A 16250-nucleotide genomic window follows, 5' to 3' on the forward strand; every position below is an offset into this window, starting at 1 on the left:
ATTTTACAAATTTGTAAAGAACGTTTAGTTTTGAAGATACAAGCTTACGAATCAAGTAACTGAAGTATTTGATATACTGTAATAGAAATTTGTTATGAAATCTGTATGTAACGATAAATGTTTGATTTACTTCAACATGACCTAGACCTCTTACCTCAACCATCTGTACTTCCGGATCCTTGACAACAATAGGAACTGGAGGTACTTCAGGAGGATCTGGAATTTTTCCTTTTTCCACTTTTGAAAATGTATCTAACTTCTTGTCAAGTGTATTCACCATGGTAGCTAATTCTTCCTTCTGAACATATAACTCCTTCACAGAATCTGGCCTAAATTATCAAAAATGTTAGTTAAAGTTCAAATGTTAAACTAATGCAGAGAAAACCTCAGTTATTTTCTAAATGACTTTTCACACACATACATAAAAACAAATATTGATGCATTTCTATCAATCTTTTCCTCAAGAACACACATTTAATTATCTAATATTTTCACTTACTTTGACATTCAAATTTTAGAAATGGTTCTTGAAATGAAAAAAAAATGAATTGCTGAATTTGATACGTTTCTATTTTCTACCAATTTGTCTTGCAGCAATCACTACCTGCATTATGATTTCTCAGTCAGTCCTTAATCAGCCTTACTTTTCATCATCTGTGGCAGGCCGGCCATTCTTCTGGACGAAGTCTTCCTCCCACTGTTGTATTTCATTGTCTGTCCTGTCCTGCTCCACTACCATCATATTCTTCTCCTCTTTAGTCTTCTTAGCATTCTCCTAAAACAAAATCATGTGAACATCAACTTTAATACTGTTATTGTCTTATCATACAACAAATACATCAAAAATGTTCCCACATTTAACTTGATGTTGATATAACAAAAAGAGTTCTAGAGAAGAGACAACACTGCAGTGAGTGAGTTGTCGCAGATAGGTTAGTCTGATAAGCTTCGCTTCAATACCAGAAGGTATGCTAGGGCAAGCGGACAGTAAGGACAAATCTGAATTAGGTACGTCAATCACAACAAACTAGAAACTAGTTTTCTCATGTTAAATAACGAACATGAGAAAACCAGTTTCGTGTTTGTTGCTGGTGATGCACCTCTTTAGATCATAACAATTTTTATAAAGAAGTTGATATTCAGATTGTGTTTGAAAGAGATCCAAGAGGAACCTTGGTGTTCATCACTGTTTATTCCTCAATTACTCTTTTAGTTTTATTTTTCTGTTCTTTTCTATTCTTTCCTTTTTTTTTCTATAATTTATGTGAAGTTTGAAAAAAAAATCGTCTTAAGGATAAGCAATGATAATTTTTAATTGTCAAATCCAAGATTTTGTCAGAAATTTAGCTATTTTTATCAGACCAAAAACCAAAAAGGCACAACAAAGAGAACCTGCAAATGAACTTAAGGAAATTATGACAGTCAAAAACTAAGATGGACACATGCCAGTCATTTTTTTTTTTCAGATAAGACCCAAGATCAGACAACGAATCTGAAATCTGAAAATGATACAGTGGCTCTCAAGAAATAGCAATAACAAACTATTACTGTCAATATCCAAAATGGCCTTCAGTCAGCCATGTTGTTTTCAGTCCAAAAATGTGACAATGCACGACTAGGGAAATAAAGAAATTTACATCAGAAATGTTTAATAACAGACTATGGACAAAGGGCAATTTGAAAAGTCCATCATCTGATGATAGTGGGTAAAAAGACCTGTCAAAATTGTGCATAGGATGTTTTGTTTGTTTACTGATCTGTGAACAGCCTGGTTCATTTTTTGGCAGGGACCCCTTTTGTAGCTGATGATGACCTCACTGAACAATAAATGAGTAATTTGGGTATAGCAGAACTGACAGCACACACTAGTCTGTTTCTAAGCTTTCTAAGAAACATGAACTGCCACAGGTAGGGAAAGTCCACAGTCCACCTGAGGCATCAAATAAGTTATTGATATAACATATGACATAGATTACTGAAGCCCATTGAATACCTCAGCATGTTTCTTGGAGGAGTCTGATGCAGCAACAATGGCAGCCATAGCCATATACTGGTCCTCCAAGGCTTTGTACTTAGCATGTAGTGTTGCGCTATCTTCTAGCTGTGTCTTCATTCCTGTGTACTTGGCTTTCCACTCAGCACTCTCCTGAAAGTGTTATTCACAATTATTTTATAATGACACTTAGATTTAGATTAGTGTTATTCACAAGTATTTTATAATGACACTTAGATTTAGATTAGTGTTATTCACAAGTATTTTATAATGACACTTAGATTTAGATTAGTGTTATTCACAAGTATTTTATAATGACACTTAGATTTAGATTAGTGTTATTCACAAGTATTTTATAATGACACTTAGATTTAGATTAGGCATCTGGATACTTTGTAGTCTAATAATATTAATAAACACAGTTTTCAACTGTTACTTACATATTGACTCTAAATAAACAAACAGTTAATCAAAACATTTATGATTTGGAGAGTTAAGTCATTTGTTAAGGTCAACACCTAACCTTACCAAAGTTATAATCCTATCTGGTTTCTTAAATTGGTTGATTACATACTATACTGATCAGCACACCCATATATTAGATAAATAAAAAAAAATTCTAACATTGATGATGAAGAGGTATTTTCATGAAGATGGAAATTTACAGCTTCAGTAGGTGTATCTGTACTATCAGATGCCACTAATTGGGTATCATATCACAAATTTGGCTCAAAGTGAAGGTGGTTCTTGATAAAATGCTAATTTTTTTCTGTGGAAATGAATGCATAAAAAGCCCTGTTATCATCATCAGTGCTTGCATTATTTACTTAATCTCCTACCAAATTACTTAAAATGGAATTATCTCTAAAGTTTTTTTTTAAAAAAGTGCACTTTCAAACCAATCAACATTCTATGAAAACATTGTTAATGCAAATGCTTAGAAAGTCTGCAAATATGAATATATTCATTTTCATATCTTAGAAGAGATTGTTTACTTTGGTGTTGACGGCTACGGCAAGTTGAAGGGCTTTGATCTCATCAAGCCATTCTTGGCGCTGATTGTCAAACCCCATTCTATCTTCTTCCATCATCCTCCTTTCATCATCGTACTTTTGTCTCTCATCTTCCATTTGGTCTCTTTCATTAGCAATCTTTGATTTCTCGTTATCACTGATCACAGCAGCTGCCATCAAAGGAGCGGTCGTTTTCGCGACTTCCTTCTGTTCCTCTTGGATGGACTCTGTGTCTTTGGTTGCTACGACTGCAGCAGCAGTCACAGCAGTTGCACCTACAGTTTTGCTAGCAGCCAGCTCTGCTTCAAGTCTTGCAACTTCAGCTTTCTGAGCATCAAGCTGGACAACCACAGCCTTCAACACACCAATCATAGTTTGCATCAGAATATCATTAGACATTGACAATAATCCAGATGACAGTGATATAATGAGAAAGCATAATTAACACTAACTGATTTTCAAAGCTTTTACAGACATCTTATGCATATCTACATGATAAAAAAATGCAACTGAAAAAGACTGTCTTTTGTTATCCAATGAATGTTACTTTTTTGTTTCTTTCTCTTTTTTTATTATCGTAGAAAAACTGTAACAATAACATACCTTCAATTCATCAGCAGTACTAGTGTCTTTCTCCACTACAACATAAAGAAAATCAAAGCAATAAAATAAAGAAATCCCCATCATACTGACAATAATCCTGGATATTTCAGTATTGCAGAAAAGTATTTGAAGGTCAAGATTACTTTCTTTAATCATTTATGAGATTTTGGTGTTATACAGGAGTTGAACAACACATTTAATATCAAATAAATGTTGTTAAGAAGATAAATGGTATAAAGATATGATGGATGAATACAGCAGTGAAGTATAAGAGGTTAAAATCAAGGGTTTAGTGTAAATAGATAAAAAATGACAGTGTATCAAGATTTCACATTAACAAGGGGCGTTAAAATCAAGGTAACGCAGTACCTAGTACACAACAGGGTACCAAAGGGACGTTTAACTGTATAATGGTAATGGACCAGAATACTTTACAATAGTACACAATTATCAGTTCTCTAGTAGATTGCTTATCTAATCAACAGTTGTCGGTATGTTTGATCAAAGTTAGAAATATTTATCATAGCAATTGATTGAAATAATATTAAATTACAAAACTTGTTTTTTTCTTACAATCTTATATATATTTATATGGAAAGGTTTTCAAAGTGAAAAAAGACAAGAGGCCAGGGGCCTAAATGCTCACCATCCGCGAAGAGTGTTTGATTCTAACATGTTTGGATATTAAGAAGATGATTTTTGAAATTATAATGAAGGTGATCAATTTTGGCCATGAGCCAAAATCAATATATGCATAACATCGAATTGTCTTTCTAAATTTCTCCTATATAATTTATAGTAAAGTTGACCCCCTCCCCAAAGGGAAATGTCAGACCCTGGGACCAGGAAATTCACAATTTTGGTAAAGCACATTAAGACACTTCTATCCAGGAATTATTCAATTCTACCATATTTGGATAATGAAAATAAGACTTTAAGAATTTCAATCAATTTTAGCCTTTTTGTCCCCACCTGTCAAGCCTCTGGGGGTTGGAGACCATAAAATTTACATTTTTGGTTTATCTTTGGCCATATAATGGTCCTGTCAAGTTTCAATGAAATTGGTTAGGGGTTTCCCAGAAGATTGAAAAATTGAAAAAAGTTTACAGACAGACCAAAGAGGACGGACAACGAATGGTAAGCAGATGCCAGTGGACAGAAGAATATCACAATATGTCACCATGAGAGTTAGTCTCCATATTCTGGGTTGAGTAACGTACCTGCGATCAGAGCAGCATTGGATTTATCCAGCTGTTGTGTTAGCTCTGTCTGCATCTCCATCTAACAATTTAAAACAGACAGGTAGAGAAAACTAAATAAAATGGGGGATGGGGATGTTAACTTTAAAGACTGACAAATAGCCTGGAGTCAGTACTTTCTAACATACCTTGATAAAGTCACAAATCAAATTGTGTGTACCATATACATCAATACTGACCTGTATCATTCAAACATTTAATCAGTTGAAGATACATACAAGTGTCCTTCTTGACATCCAGTATTTCAGAAATCCGTCTTATATCATACATACACTGCAGCTCTTTTCAAGTTTTAAGATTAAGTTCCTTTTCAATTCACTTTTTTTCCTGATATTTGGTATAAGCAATTGAAACATCTGGAATATTTCTCCATTACAATGGTCTCTTGTTTCATTTTTCTTCTGAAAAATATCCAGAAATATTTCCTGTGACTTTTTCTCTTTTCTGCCAGGTGACCTACCTTTTCTTTTTCTAACCTCTCTATCTCCACTTTATTCTGGATGAGCAGTACTTTCTTGTCTTTCAGAAGTCTGTTGTTTCTCTAGGTGACCTACCTTTTCTTTCTGTAATCTCTCTATCTCTACTTTGTTCTGGATGAGTAGTACTTTCTTGTCTTTCAGAAGTCTGTTGTTTCTCTAGGTGACCTACCTTTTCTTTCTCTAATCTCTCTATCTCTACTTTGTTCTGGATGAGTAGTACTTTCTTGTCTTTGAGAAGTCTGTTGTTTCTCTCAGCTAAACTCTAACATGGTCAAAAAAATACAAAGCATACCATCATAAATTCAAAATCTACAGCTAATGTCATCAGTTTTCTTGAATCAAGAATTTTTAGATACCATGACTTTCCAGTGTTTTCAGGAAGCTTTATTGCAACAAAATAATTGCTCAATTAAGTACTGCAAACTGCAACTGGAATTCTTTGGAAATTTATTCAATCTACAACTGTATAATTTTGAAAATTAGAACTGACAATGTTACAGTCACTTAAATAGGTTTACTGATAGAAATTAAAAGAATCTTTACAAAATGATAAAACTTAATTACTCACTGCTAGCATTTCATTCCAGTAAGCCTCCTTGTTCTGTAAGTCTACACGATGCACATCAATCACCTGTTTAAACGTCTGCACCTTGTTAGAATACTGATCTCTCAGGGCAAAGACGAAGATGTTGAACTGGGACTGTAAACCATAGGAAAATATCAAGTTATTATTGAAGATAAACCACATAGTGTAATTCTTTATTTGTACAAGATGTGAGGGATGGTCCCTACTTCAGGTGTTGTTTCTCAGGTAAAGATCCGAGGTGTACAATTTGATGATCACTGCTTGGAATGGTGTTTCTCAGGATGCAGAAATCATAATTTGTCCTGTTCTGTTTTGGTTGGGTTAGCATGTTGATGGCCTCCTACATGTTGTTCAGTGAGATTAACCACCAACTCTTGGGGAGAAAAAAACCCAGCAAAACAAGGAAGCTCAACCTATCACCTTTACCAAAATTTATCAACCATTGAAAACGACATGTTCAGCACTACAACTTGAATATTTTATAACAGAATGGGAAGTAATCAATTACTATTGTGTGATATAAACAGATATATTTCAGTCCATGGGGTATACATATATATCAATGTTTAATATATAAAACAGCTACAATGTTGGTGTTAAGTGTATCGAGCTCAGATTTCCTTTTCTCAAATACTTCACAGGGTGATCCTGATTTGCTAGGAAACAAATTCTATCTCAATAAGGTCGGGCAAAAAACAGCTGTCACAAGCTTCTCAAGCATGGTCACATCATCAGAGGTAACATAACTATCTCACCATTTTATAACATCATCCATTTCAACACAGATTCCATTGGCCATTGATGATGGCCTGGTGTATATGGTTCATGCCAACAGTTTTCAACACCTTACAACTTTATTTATAAGTATGTGACACAAACATTCAAAGATTGGTCTGTCCAACCCCTGCAGGACTCCATAAGTCTATATCACATTGAAGTGATTATATGTAACATACAACAGGTTGAATATTTCTTACCTGTGTTTCATCCTCAATCTCCTTGTACTGTGTCTGTATGTCACCTACAATCCTGATGTGGTTGTGCTTCATGTTCTTTAGGTCATCAACAACCTTAGCTATACATCGCCTTGCATAGAGGTAAGGAATGTATGCATTCTGAGAGATTTCCTCATCCTTGCTTCCCAAGCTTGTCCTATCCAAACCTTTGTAAAAAGTTACAAATCATTTAATTATCACATTTTCTTAGTAATTAATCTCTTCTTAAATTTGACACAAAGGAATTCATTTTTATCATTATACTATTAAGTTTCTTAAATGAAAATCTGCCTCAACAGAGTAAAATTGTTACTTCTATCTACATGTATGTAACATATTTCAAATATGGGATATTTTCAGTTTCTTTGTAAATAGTAAATAGTTTCTGATTACAACAAATCTTTGATGTTTTCCTAATTTGATCCATGTATTCCTTCTGGATTTATCATATCAATTAAAGTTAAAATCTATGCATGCCAGTATACATGACTGATGATGAAATATAATGCAAATGTGTTACATGTTCAATATACTAGCTGATACACTTTGCTCTATAGACACTTCTAAGCTTACACAGTTCAACAGTAATTTCATTCTGGCTATCTTCAATGTAACTATGATGATTGTTTAGATGTAGAAATAAGAAATAACTATATTACAAGTATCAATTTTTAATTGTTTAAGAGACAATAGTTGTGTTTAAGAGATTTTACATAGGTCTTACACTACTGGATTTCAAAAATCTTTTTCGATGTTATAAGTAAACACCATTAAATGACAATATGTTTACATTATTATCTTATCACCAATACATGTAGTGTAAATAACAATAAGCTGACCTCGTAATCGACCTTTCCTGACATGTAATATGTAATACTGGACTAGACTGGTACATGTAATATGTAATACTGGACTAGAGTGGTACATGTAATATGTAATACTGGACTAGACTGGTACATGTAATATGTAATACTGGACTAGACTGGTACATGTAATATGTAACACTGGACTAGACTGGTACATGTAATATGTAACACTGGACTAGACTGGTACATGTAATATGTAATACTGGACTAGACTGGTACATGTAATATGTAATACTGGACTAGAGTGGTACATGTAATATGTAACACTGGACTAGACTGGTACATGTAATATGTAACACTGGACTAGACTGGTACATGTAATATGTAATATTGGACTAGACAGGTACATGTAATATGTAATACTGGACTAGACTGGTACATGTAATACTGGACTAGACTGGTACATGTAATATGTAATACTGGACTAGACTGGTACATGTAATATGTAATACTGGACTAGACTGGTACATGTAATATGTAATACTGGACTAGACTGGTACATGTAATATGTAATACTGGACTAGACTGGACTAGACATGGTAACATGTAACTGGTACATGTAATACTGGACTAGACTGGTACATGTAATATGTAATACTGGACTAGACTGGTACATGTAATATGTAATACTGGACTAGACTGGTACATGTAATATGTAACACTGGACTAGACTGGTACATGTAATATGTAATACTGGACTAGACTGGTACATGTAATATGTAATACTGGACTAGACTGGTACATGTAATATGTAATACTGGACTAGACTGGTACATGTAATACTGGACTAGACTGGTACATGTAATATGCAATACTGGACTAGACTTGTACATGTAATATGTAATACTGGACTCGGCTGGTACATGTAATATGTAATACTGGACTAGACTGGTACATGTAATATGTAACACTGGACTAGACTGGTACATGTAATATGTAACACTGGACTAGACTGGTACATGTAATATGTAACACTGGACTAGACTGGTACATGTAATATGTAACACTGGACTAGACTGGTACATGTAATATGTAACACTGGACTAGACTGGTACATGTAATATGTAATACTGGACTAGACTGGTACATGTAATATGTAACACTGGACTAGACTGGTACATGTAATATGTAACACTGGACTAGACTGGTACATGTAATATGTAACACTGGACTAGACTGGTACATGTAATATGTAATACTGGACTAGACTGGTACATGTAAAATGTAATACTGAACTGGAGTTGTACATACTGGGTATCAAGTTCCTAGAGCATGCATGGATGATGGAACACAATTTTGAAATTGAAATCCACAATGTTGTAGTACATTGCTACATATTTCAGTTGAGCTTTGTTATTGTCTTCTGTATGTATCATTTTATTTTCATTCTGGAAAGTGTCACAATTCTGTTTCTTTTATCATATGAGCATGCATATAAAATGATTTCTTATGGTAAGAACATGACATGCAATAAAAAGTGCACTTTCAAACTAAATAATCTTCAAAAATACCAAGTTACCATAACCTGTAAAACTGAATTTGTTTCAATACGAAGTGAGCTTTTAAAAGAAATTCACATCCATATCAAGTGAACTTGTGTACTTAATGAGATAAAATGTGGTTTGATTTAGCATTTAATACCATTGTCCTTTAAGCTTTCATATTATGGGAGCATGCATGTGGAGGTTCAATATAAGGCATTCATTACAATGTTGTGAGTCACGACACACTAGCTGTGTCTACAGACGAGCAGACTGAAACCGATACCTGGAGGCTTCATGGATTTATGTGCCCCGTTTATCCTCCCAGGGTCCTTAATACTAACTACACTGGTCGACTTGTCTCCAATTGTGAAAACTGATCAAAGCACAGAATGTCAGAAAAAATGCCACCAAGTATTAGTATGTAACAAGCAAGATTATAAAGCACACATTTGTCAAGTAAAAGAATAACATGTAACTTAAAGATGTCTCATTTGTCTTGCTTTGATTATGTCAGTATGGTCATTCTTAAGCAAAATTGCAAGATACTTTCTCTCTTTCTCCATCCAAAAATTCCCATTTAACTTCAATCAATTATAAGTAAATTCTATCGATAACTTTAGTTGCGTCATGTTTTAAATATTGATACATTTAATCAGATGAAATGAAAATTTTGTAAATTCTTCTAATTTTCAAAATTATGACATTTTCCCATCACTATTCCAAAGGAGGGATGAAAACTTGTCTGATAGATTACAGTACTTCTTTCATTATGACTATTAACTATATCTGAGTTTCAATATAATTCAACTTTATCTGATTGAAGTGAATCGTCCAAAAGAACCAAAACTGAAACAATCAAAAATGAAATAATCGAAACAAGCAAATAAGACGTTTTTGTCCCAAAAATACACAAAAAAAAAGAAATAAACTTATGTAAACTATTCTGTAGGTCAGATGTCCATGTTACAATGTAACTATATTCCAGGTTTGAATGAATACTACTTAATGAGAAACTGAACTAAATGCAACAAATTTCAAGTCCAGCTACTTAGCATCCCTGATTTTCTGAGTTGCCATACAATCAGAAAGATATTCAGTACATGATGGAAGTTTTGAGGTGTCTATTTTATGATCTAGCTATATACAAAGTTTTAACAAAGTTTTGAACAGCAGATCTAAACTCAGAACTTTCAAGAAAAACATGGATGTTGAGCGATTAAGATAACTTATACAGGAAATGATATTGTTCATGTCCTAAATGTACCAATGTAGATTTTAGCTTAAAATTCATTTTCTGTCTGATGGTTCAAATTTTTACCAAAATCAAACAGTGAAAATAAAGTAATATTAATTAACATAATTAAATGTACAATGGTTGTCTTTCGCATTTTTAAATCCAAGGTGTCTGACTTATGTGATATTATTCCATCCTTGAAAACATTGAAAAAAATAAAACCTGTCAAAAATAAAACATTTACAATTATCTGATACAGTTTACAGTCATCTGTAAATTTTTACTGTCATCTTGTAATGTTTACAGTCATTGGATAACATTGACAGTCATCTGATGATGTTAATAATGGTCTGGTGACATTTAAAGTTGTTTGGTAATGTTTCAAAATATCTGGTAACGTTTATAGTCATTTGATAAAGATTTCAGTTGTCTGGTAATGATAACAGTTGTCTGGTAATGATAACAGTTGTCTGGTAATGATAACAGTTGTCTGGTAATGATAACAGTTGTCTGGTAATGATAACAGTTGTCTGGTAATGATAACAGCTGTCTGGTAATGATAACAGTTGTCTGGTAATGACAACAGCTGTCTGGTAATGATAACAGTTGTCTGGTAATGATAACAGCTGTTTGGTAATGACAACAGTTGTCTGGTAATGATAATAGTTGTATGGTAATGATAACAGCTGTTTGGTAATGACAACAGTTGTCTGGTAATGATAATAGTTGTATGGTAATGATAACAGCTGTTTGGTAATGATAACAGTTGTCTGGTAATGACAACAGCTGTCTGGTAATGATAACAGTTGTCTGGTAATAACAGTTGTCTGGTAATGACAACAGTTGTCTGGTAATGATTACAGCTGTCTGGTAATGATAACAGTTGTCTGGTATGATAACAGTTGTCTGGTAATGATAACAGTTGTCTGGTAATGACAACAGCTGTCTGGTAATGATAACAGTTGTCTGGTAATAACAGTTGTCTGGTAATGACAACAGCTGTATGGTAATGATAACAGCTGTTTGGTAATGATAACAGTTGTCTGGTAATGACAACAGCTGTCTGGTAATGATAACAGTTGTCTGGTAATGATAACAGCTGTCTGGTAATGATTACAGCTGTCTGGTAATGATAACAGTTGTCTGGTAATGACAACAGTTGTCTGGTAATGATTACAGTTGTCTGGTAATGATAACAGTTGTCTGGTAATGATAACAGTTGTCTGGTAATAACAGTTGTCTGGTAATGATTACAGTTGTCTGGTAATGATAACAGTTGTCTGGTAATGATAACAGTTGTCTGGTAATGATAACAGCTGTCTGGTAATGATAACAGCTGTCTGGTAATGATTACAGTTGTCTGGTAATGATAACAGTTGTCTGGTAATGATAACAGTTGTCTGGTAATGACAACAGCTGTCTGGTAATGATTACAGTTGTCTGGTAATGACAACAGCTGTCTGGTAATGACAACAGCTGTCTGGTAATGACAACAGCTGTCTGGTAATGACAACAACTGTCTGGTAATGACAACAGTTGTCTGGTAATGATAACAGTTGTCTGGTAATGATAACAGTTGTCTGGTAATGACAACAGTTGTCTGGTAATGACAACAGTTGTCTGGTAATGACTACAGCTGTCTGGTAATGACTAAAGCTGTCTGGTAATGACAACAGCTGTCTGGTAATGATAACAGTTGTCTGGTATGATAACAGTTGTCTGGTAATGACAACAGTTGTCTGGTAATGACAACAGCTGTCTGGTAATGATAACAGTTGTCTGGTAATGACAACAGCTGTCTGGTAATGACAACAGCTGTCTGGTAATGACAACAGTTGTCTGGTAATGATAACAGTTGTCTGGTAATGACAACAGCTGTCTGGGAATGACTACAGCTGTCTGGGAATGACAACAGCTGTCTGGTAATGATAACAGCTGTCTGGGAATGACTACAGCTGTCTGGTAATGACAACAGCTGGCTTAATGATAACAGTTGTCTGGTAATGATAACAGTTGTCTGGTAATGATTACAGTTGTCTGGTAATGACTACAGTTGTCTGGTAATGACAACAGCTGTCTGGTCTGGTAATGATAACAGTTGTCTGGTAATGATAACAGCTGTCTGGTAATGATAACAGTTGTCTGGTAATGACAACAGTTGTCTGGTGATATGTATCCAATTGAAGCATAAACAGCAGAGAAATGACAGCAGATATTAGCAACAGTGAATGAAGTATTACTGGAGTAAAATATATTTAACAAACTTAAGCAAACAAATTGAAAAAGGCATAATTTGGGTTCCCTTAATGGTATGATGACTTTACATATTAAGAGTTACTATACTGGAAAATAATTAAATAAAAGATAGATAAGCTAACAATGCTAAATGCACAGTCGAGAATTTTGATCGGGTATGATACCTTGGTAAAAAGATTATGATCAATGGATAGAATAACAAAATCACCATAAATAATCTTAACCCGTTCTTATGACGTCACAGTTATGTCTCTTAGCAAGAAAGTCAGTTTTGTTAGACATCAAAGTCTATGACGAAATAAATTCATAACTAACAAAATCTATTTATTATGATTAAATGGTTAATAATGAATTATTATAGTTAGTATGATTAAGCACACAATCAGTCATGGTGAGTATTCTATAATGTCTATATAAGTCTATACATAAACAAAGGCAGCACTTGGTCACAACAGATAATGCCACAATGCAGCTGTAAACAGGAAACACTGTTAAGATAATAGACTCTAATTAAATTCATGGGAAAGTCAGATTCAGTATTCACAATCAGAAGTTAAAAAATTAACTCAAATTATATTTGCTTAACACAAAAAAAAAATAAAATGATTGCCTGACTTGAATGTTCAGTTGATTTACCAAAGAAATCCCAGATCTGAATTAAAATATTTCTTCCCTCTTTATATGAAAGGAACATGCACAGAAAAAGCCTGAAATTCCTCCTTCAATCTATTGAGACCTGAAATTTGATAAGTGCAACTTTCTATTCAACTACACATTCAGATAAATATCCAGTTGAAATATGGACAGATTTACAATCACATCATAAAATACTCATTTGTCCATAGTTTGTAAAGCAGTGTGTCCAGAAATATTGTTGCACACATACATACCATCCAAAGATGTTGTTTCACTTCTGTCAGTCCAGGCCTCTGAAATAGAAATATTTGGTTTTCAGATATGGAATCCAATTTGTAATCAGAATTTTTTTACTATTTCTTTCATGAAGCTATATCAAAAATCATCTTTTTTGTGTAACCGTGTACTTTAAGCTATTTACCTTTGACAGTTGATGTAGTTTTGATAGATACAGCACTCCCCATTTCTATAGCTCTGGTTCTTGGATCTACTTTATTTTTGCGGTATGGTGATGGAGATCTTCTTGTATCTTCTGAAGGCACCAGCGAGAGAGCAGGGCTTGGTGATCTTTCTGGTACACCTGGGCTCTTTTTCCCACCTTTCTTCGGAGTTCCCTCAACTTTGTTCTTTTTACTTGGGGTACTATCACGATTCTTGCTTTTCTGTGGAGTACCCATAGGGCTAGCTTTTTGTTTTTGTGGTGTACCAGAAGGACTTGGCTTATTTTTATCTCTCTGTTTTGTTGTCTCATCTTTCTCCTGCTTGTTCTCATCTTCAATAAACTGGTTTAAAAGATAATCACAATCACTTATCATTTAGACATCCATATCTTATCATAGTTTTGTATTGACAATGTACGTAATGCATTGAATTTATTATGAACTCATCTCAACAAAGTAACGTTTATGTGTTTTAATTTCTAGGATTACAGCTCTTCCTATGAGACATCCACAGTATTGCCAAACTCTCAATGTGAAATATCAGATTATGACTGGCTAAAACAAGGGTGAAAGGGTCAAAATAAGGGTTGTGTTCATAACAATCTCTTTCACATCAATTTCCAGATTTTTTTTCTCACTAAAACATGGAGTATAAAACATGTACACAATTAATAAACTACTTTATATCGCTAATTTTATATACAGTACTTCATTCCTTACATCAATATTATACTTCATCTTCTTAATTGTTGAAGCTGTAACTGACAGCATTGGCTGGTAGTAACACTGAGGTTTATCATCCCAGGAAGGACAAACACAGACACCTCATAGCATATCTTACTAAATTTTTTTTTATATGTATCATTCTCTTATTGTAACAAATAGCAGTGTTGTGCATCTTTCTTTTTCTTAAGAAGAAAAACAAATCTGAGACAGTTACAGCATGTAAGAAACTTATCGAAATAGTACTTTGTCACCTGATTTTAATCACATTTGTAAAAAAAAATCTTTGGAGGTCTTGTCAAAAAGCTATGAAACTTCTTGTAGGAAATGTTTAAATTATGTTTTGTGAAAATTGTTCCCATTAGGTGATGACCTGCTAATGTTACATGGACTGTCGTTTTCTCACAAGAACATGGGGAGCAAAAAAAATTCATAAACTTTCCTGCAGTGACCCACAGTGTGATATACATATACCTTAGCCTAGTATAACAAAGACTCCTACACTTTAGACTAAATCCAGAAATATATTTACACAAAAAGTTTAAATCTTCATAACAATATATAATATCCTTGTCTCACCCAATCAGACACTTGATCACTACATGTGTTGGTGTACAGACCACAAAAGTTTGGTTTGAGCAAGACTACTGACATCTGAGCAAATAGAATTTAACAGTGGTAAATCTTGAAATGTTCCAAAGCAAGTTGTTTTGAAGCACAAATGCAGGCTATATTATAACCCAATGGGTCAAATGAATGCATTACTTATGGCAGTCTAAGTATCAAGCTGACAAGGGGAAAATATCAGACTGACCAGCTGGGGAAAAATAGGTGACATGGCAATACTGTATCCAGAGCATGAAAACCTACCTTCTCTTGTGCACCACTGTCCCCAGTGTTGTCTTTTGTTGTTTCTGCTTCCTTCACACTGATCTGACTATGGGCACTACCTGGCCTTTCATCTGGAAATAAACCAATCAAGTGAACTGAAATTCCAGTGAAATTCTGATTTTTCATATCTGTGATTCTTTGCTTCTTCATAACTTATCAAATTTACTTATGACTGTAGATTAGTAGTTTTACATTAGATACATATATAGAGGATTTATTAAAAAAATTAATTGACATACCATCCTTTTGTTCTCCAAAATGCTTTGCCTTCTTCTTTACTTTTTCTTTCGTAGCCATGTTGATTGCAAAACTAAGTTCCCGACCAGCAGGACTTAGATCTAGAAAAACAAGTATTTTTAATATTCAAAATATGTTAAGGCAGATGAATTTTCTCAACTTGGAGGTTGAGAAATTTAATAAGCTTAAGTAGACATATAATTAGTCTGCTAAACCAATGTACCATAATCAAAAACTAAAAGATTTTGGTCAGTTGTCTACTTACAAAAATGGTCAGTGCTCGCTTATTCTTTGAAATTTCAGTATTTTTCTCACTCAAAGACACCTAACTCCTACATCTTTTACGCATATTTTACGTCACATTTTGTTCTGAAAATACAATGACACTGAAAGTTGTTTTCCAATTAAAACACGGGCTACCCACGCCTATTGTGTACACAGTAAAATGACCCTATCTGATACCAAATTTTTTCGTCTATAACCGGAAATCAGCTCGCACTGCTGCTATATTTCACTATGACATCTTTTACGTATAGGAGTAATATCGCCCCAAGT

At 33.9% G+C, this 16250-nt stretch overlaps 1 protein-coding gene across 1 annotated transcript in view; it reads right to left on the reverse strand.

Annotated features, from left to right (window-relative positions):
* LOC132554329 (myosin-1B-like) overlaps nt 1-15755 on the reverse strand; it is a 28869-nt gene extending 13114 nt beyond the window's left edge. The window contains exons 1-12 of the mRNA XM_060218638.1: nt 15698-15755; nt 15438-15529; nt 13826-14186; nt 6911-7095; nt 5916-6047; nt 5517-5609; nt 4830-4890; nt 3610-3644; nt 2989-3360; nt 1994-2146; nt 645-775; nt 148-329 (exon numbers count right to left, since the gene is read on the reverse strand). Of these exons, the coding sequence (XP_060074621.1) occupies nt 148-329; nt 645-775; nt 1994-2146; nt 2989-3360; nt 3610-3644; nt 4830-4890; nt 5517-5609; nt 5916-6047; nt 6911-7095; nt 13826-14186; nt 15438-15529; nt 15698-15755 (1855 nt within the window). The remainder of the gene's footprint in view (nt 1-147; nt 330-644; nt 776-1993; nt 2147-2988; nt 3361-3609; nt 3645-4829; nt 4891-5516; nt 5610-5915; nt 6048-6910; nt 7096-13825; nt 14187-15437; nt 15530-15697) is intronic.
* Nucleotides 15756-16250: the final 495 nt, after the last annotated feature.

Source organism: Ylistrum balloti, unplaced genomic scaffold (genome assembly GCF_031769215.1).
Source record: "Ylistrum balloti isolate Yb309-2 unplaced genomic scaffold, AGI_CSIRO_Ybal_v1 Utg369640, whole genome shotgun sequence".
Taxonomy (NCBI): Eukaryota; Metazoa; Mollusca; class Bivalvia; order Pectinida; family Pectinidae; genus Ylistrum; species Ylistrum balloti.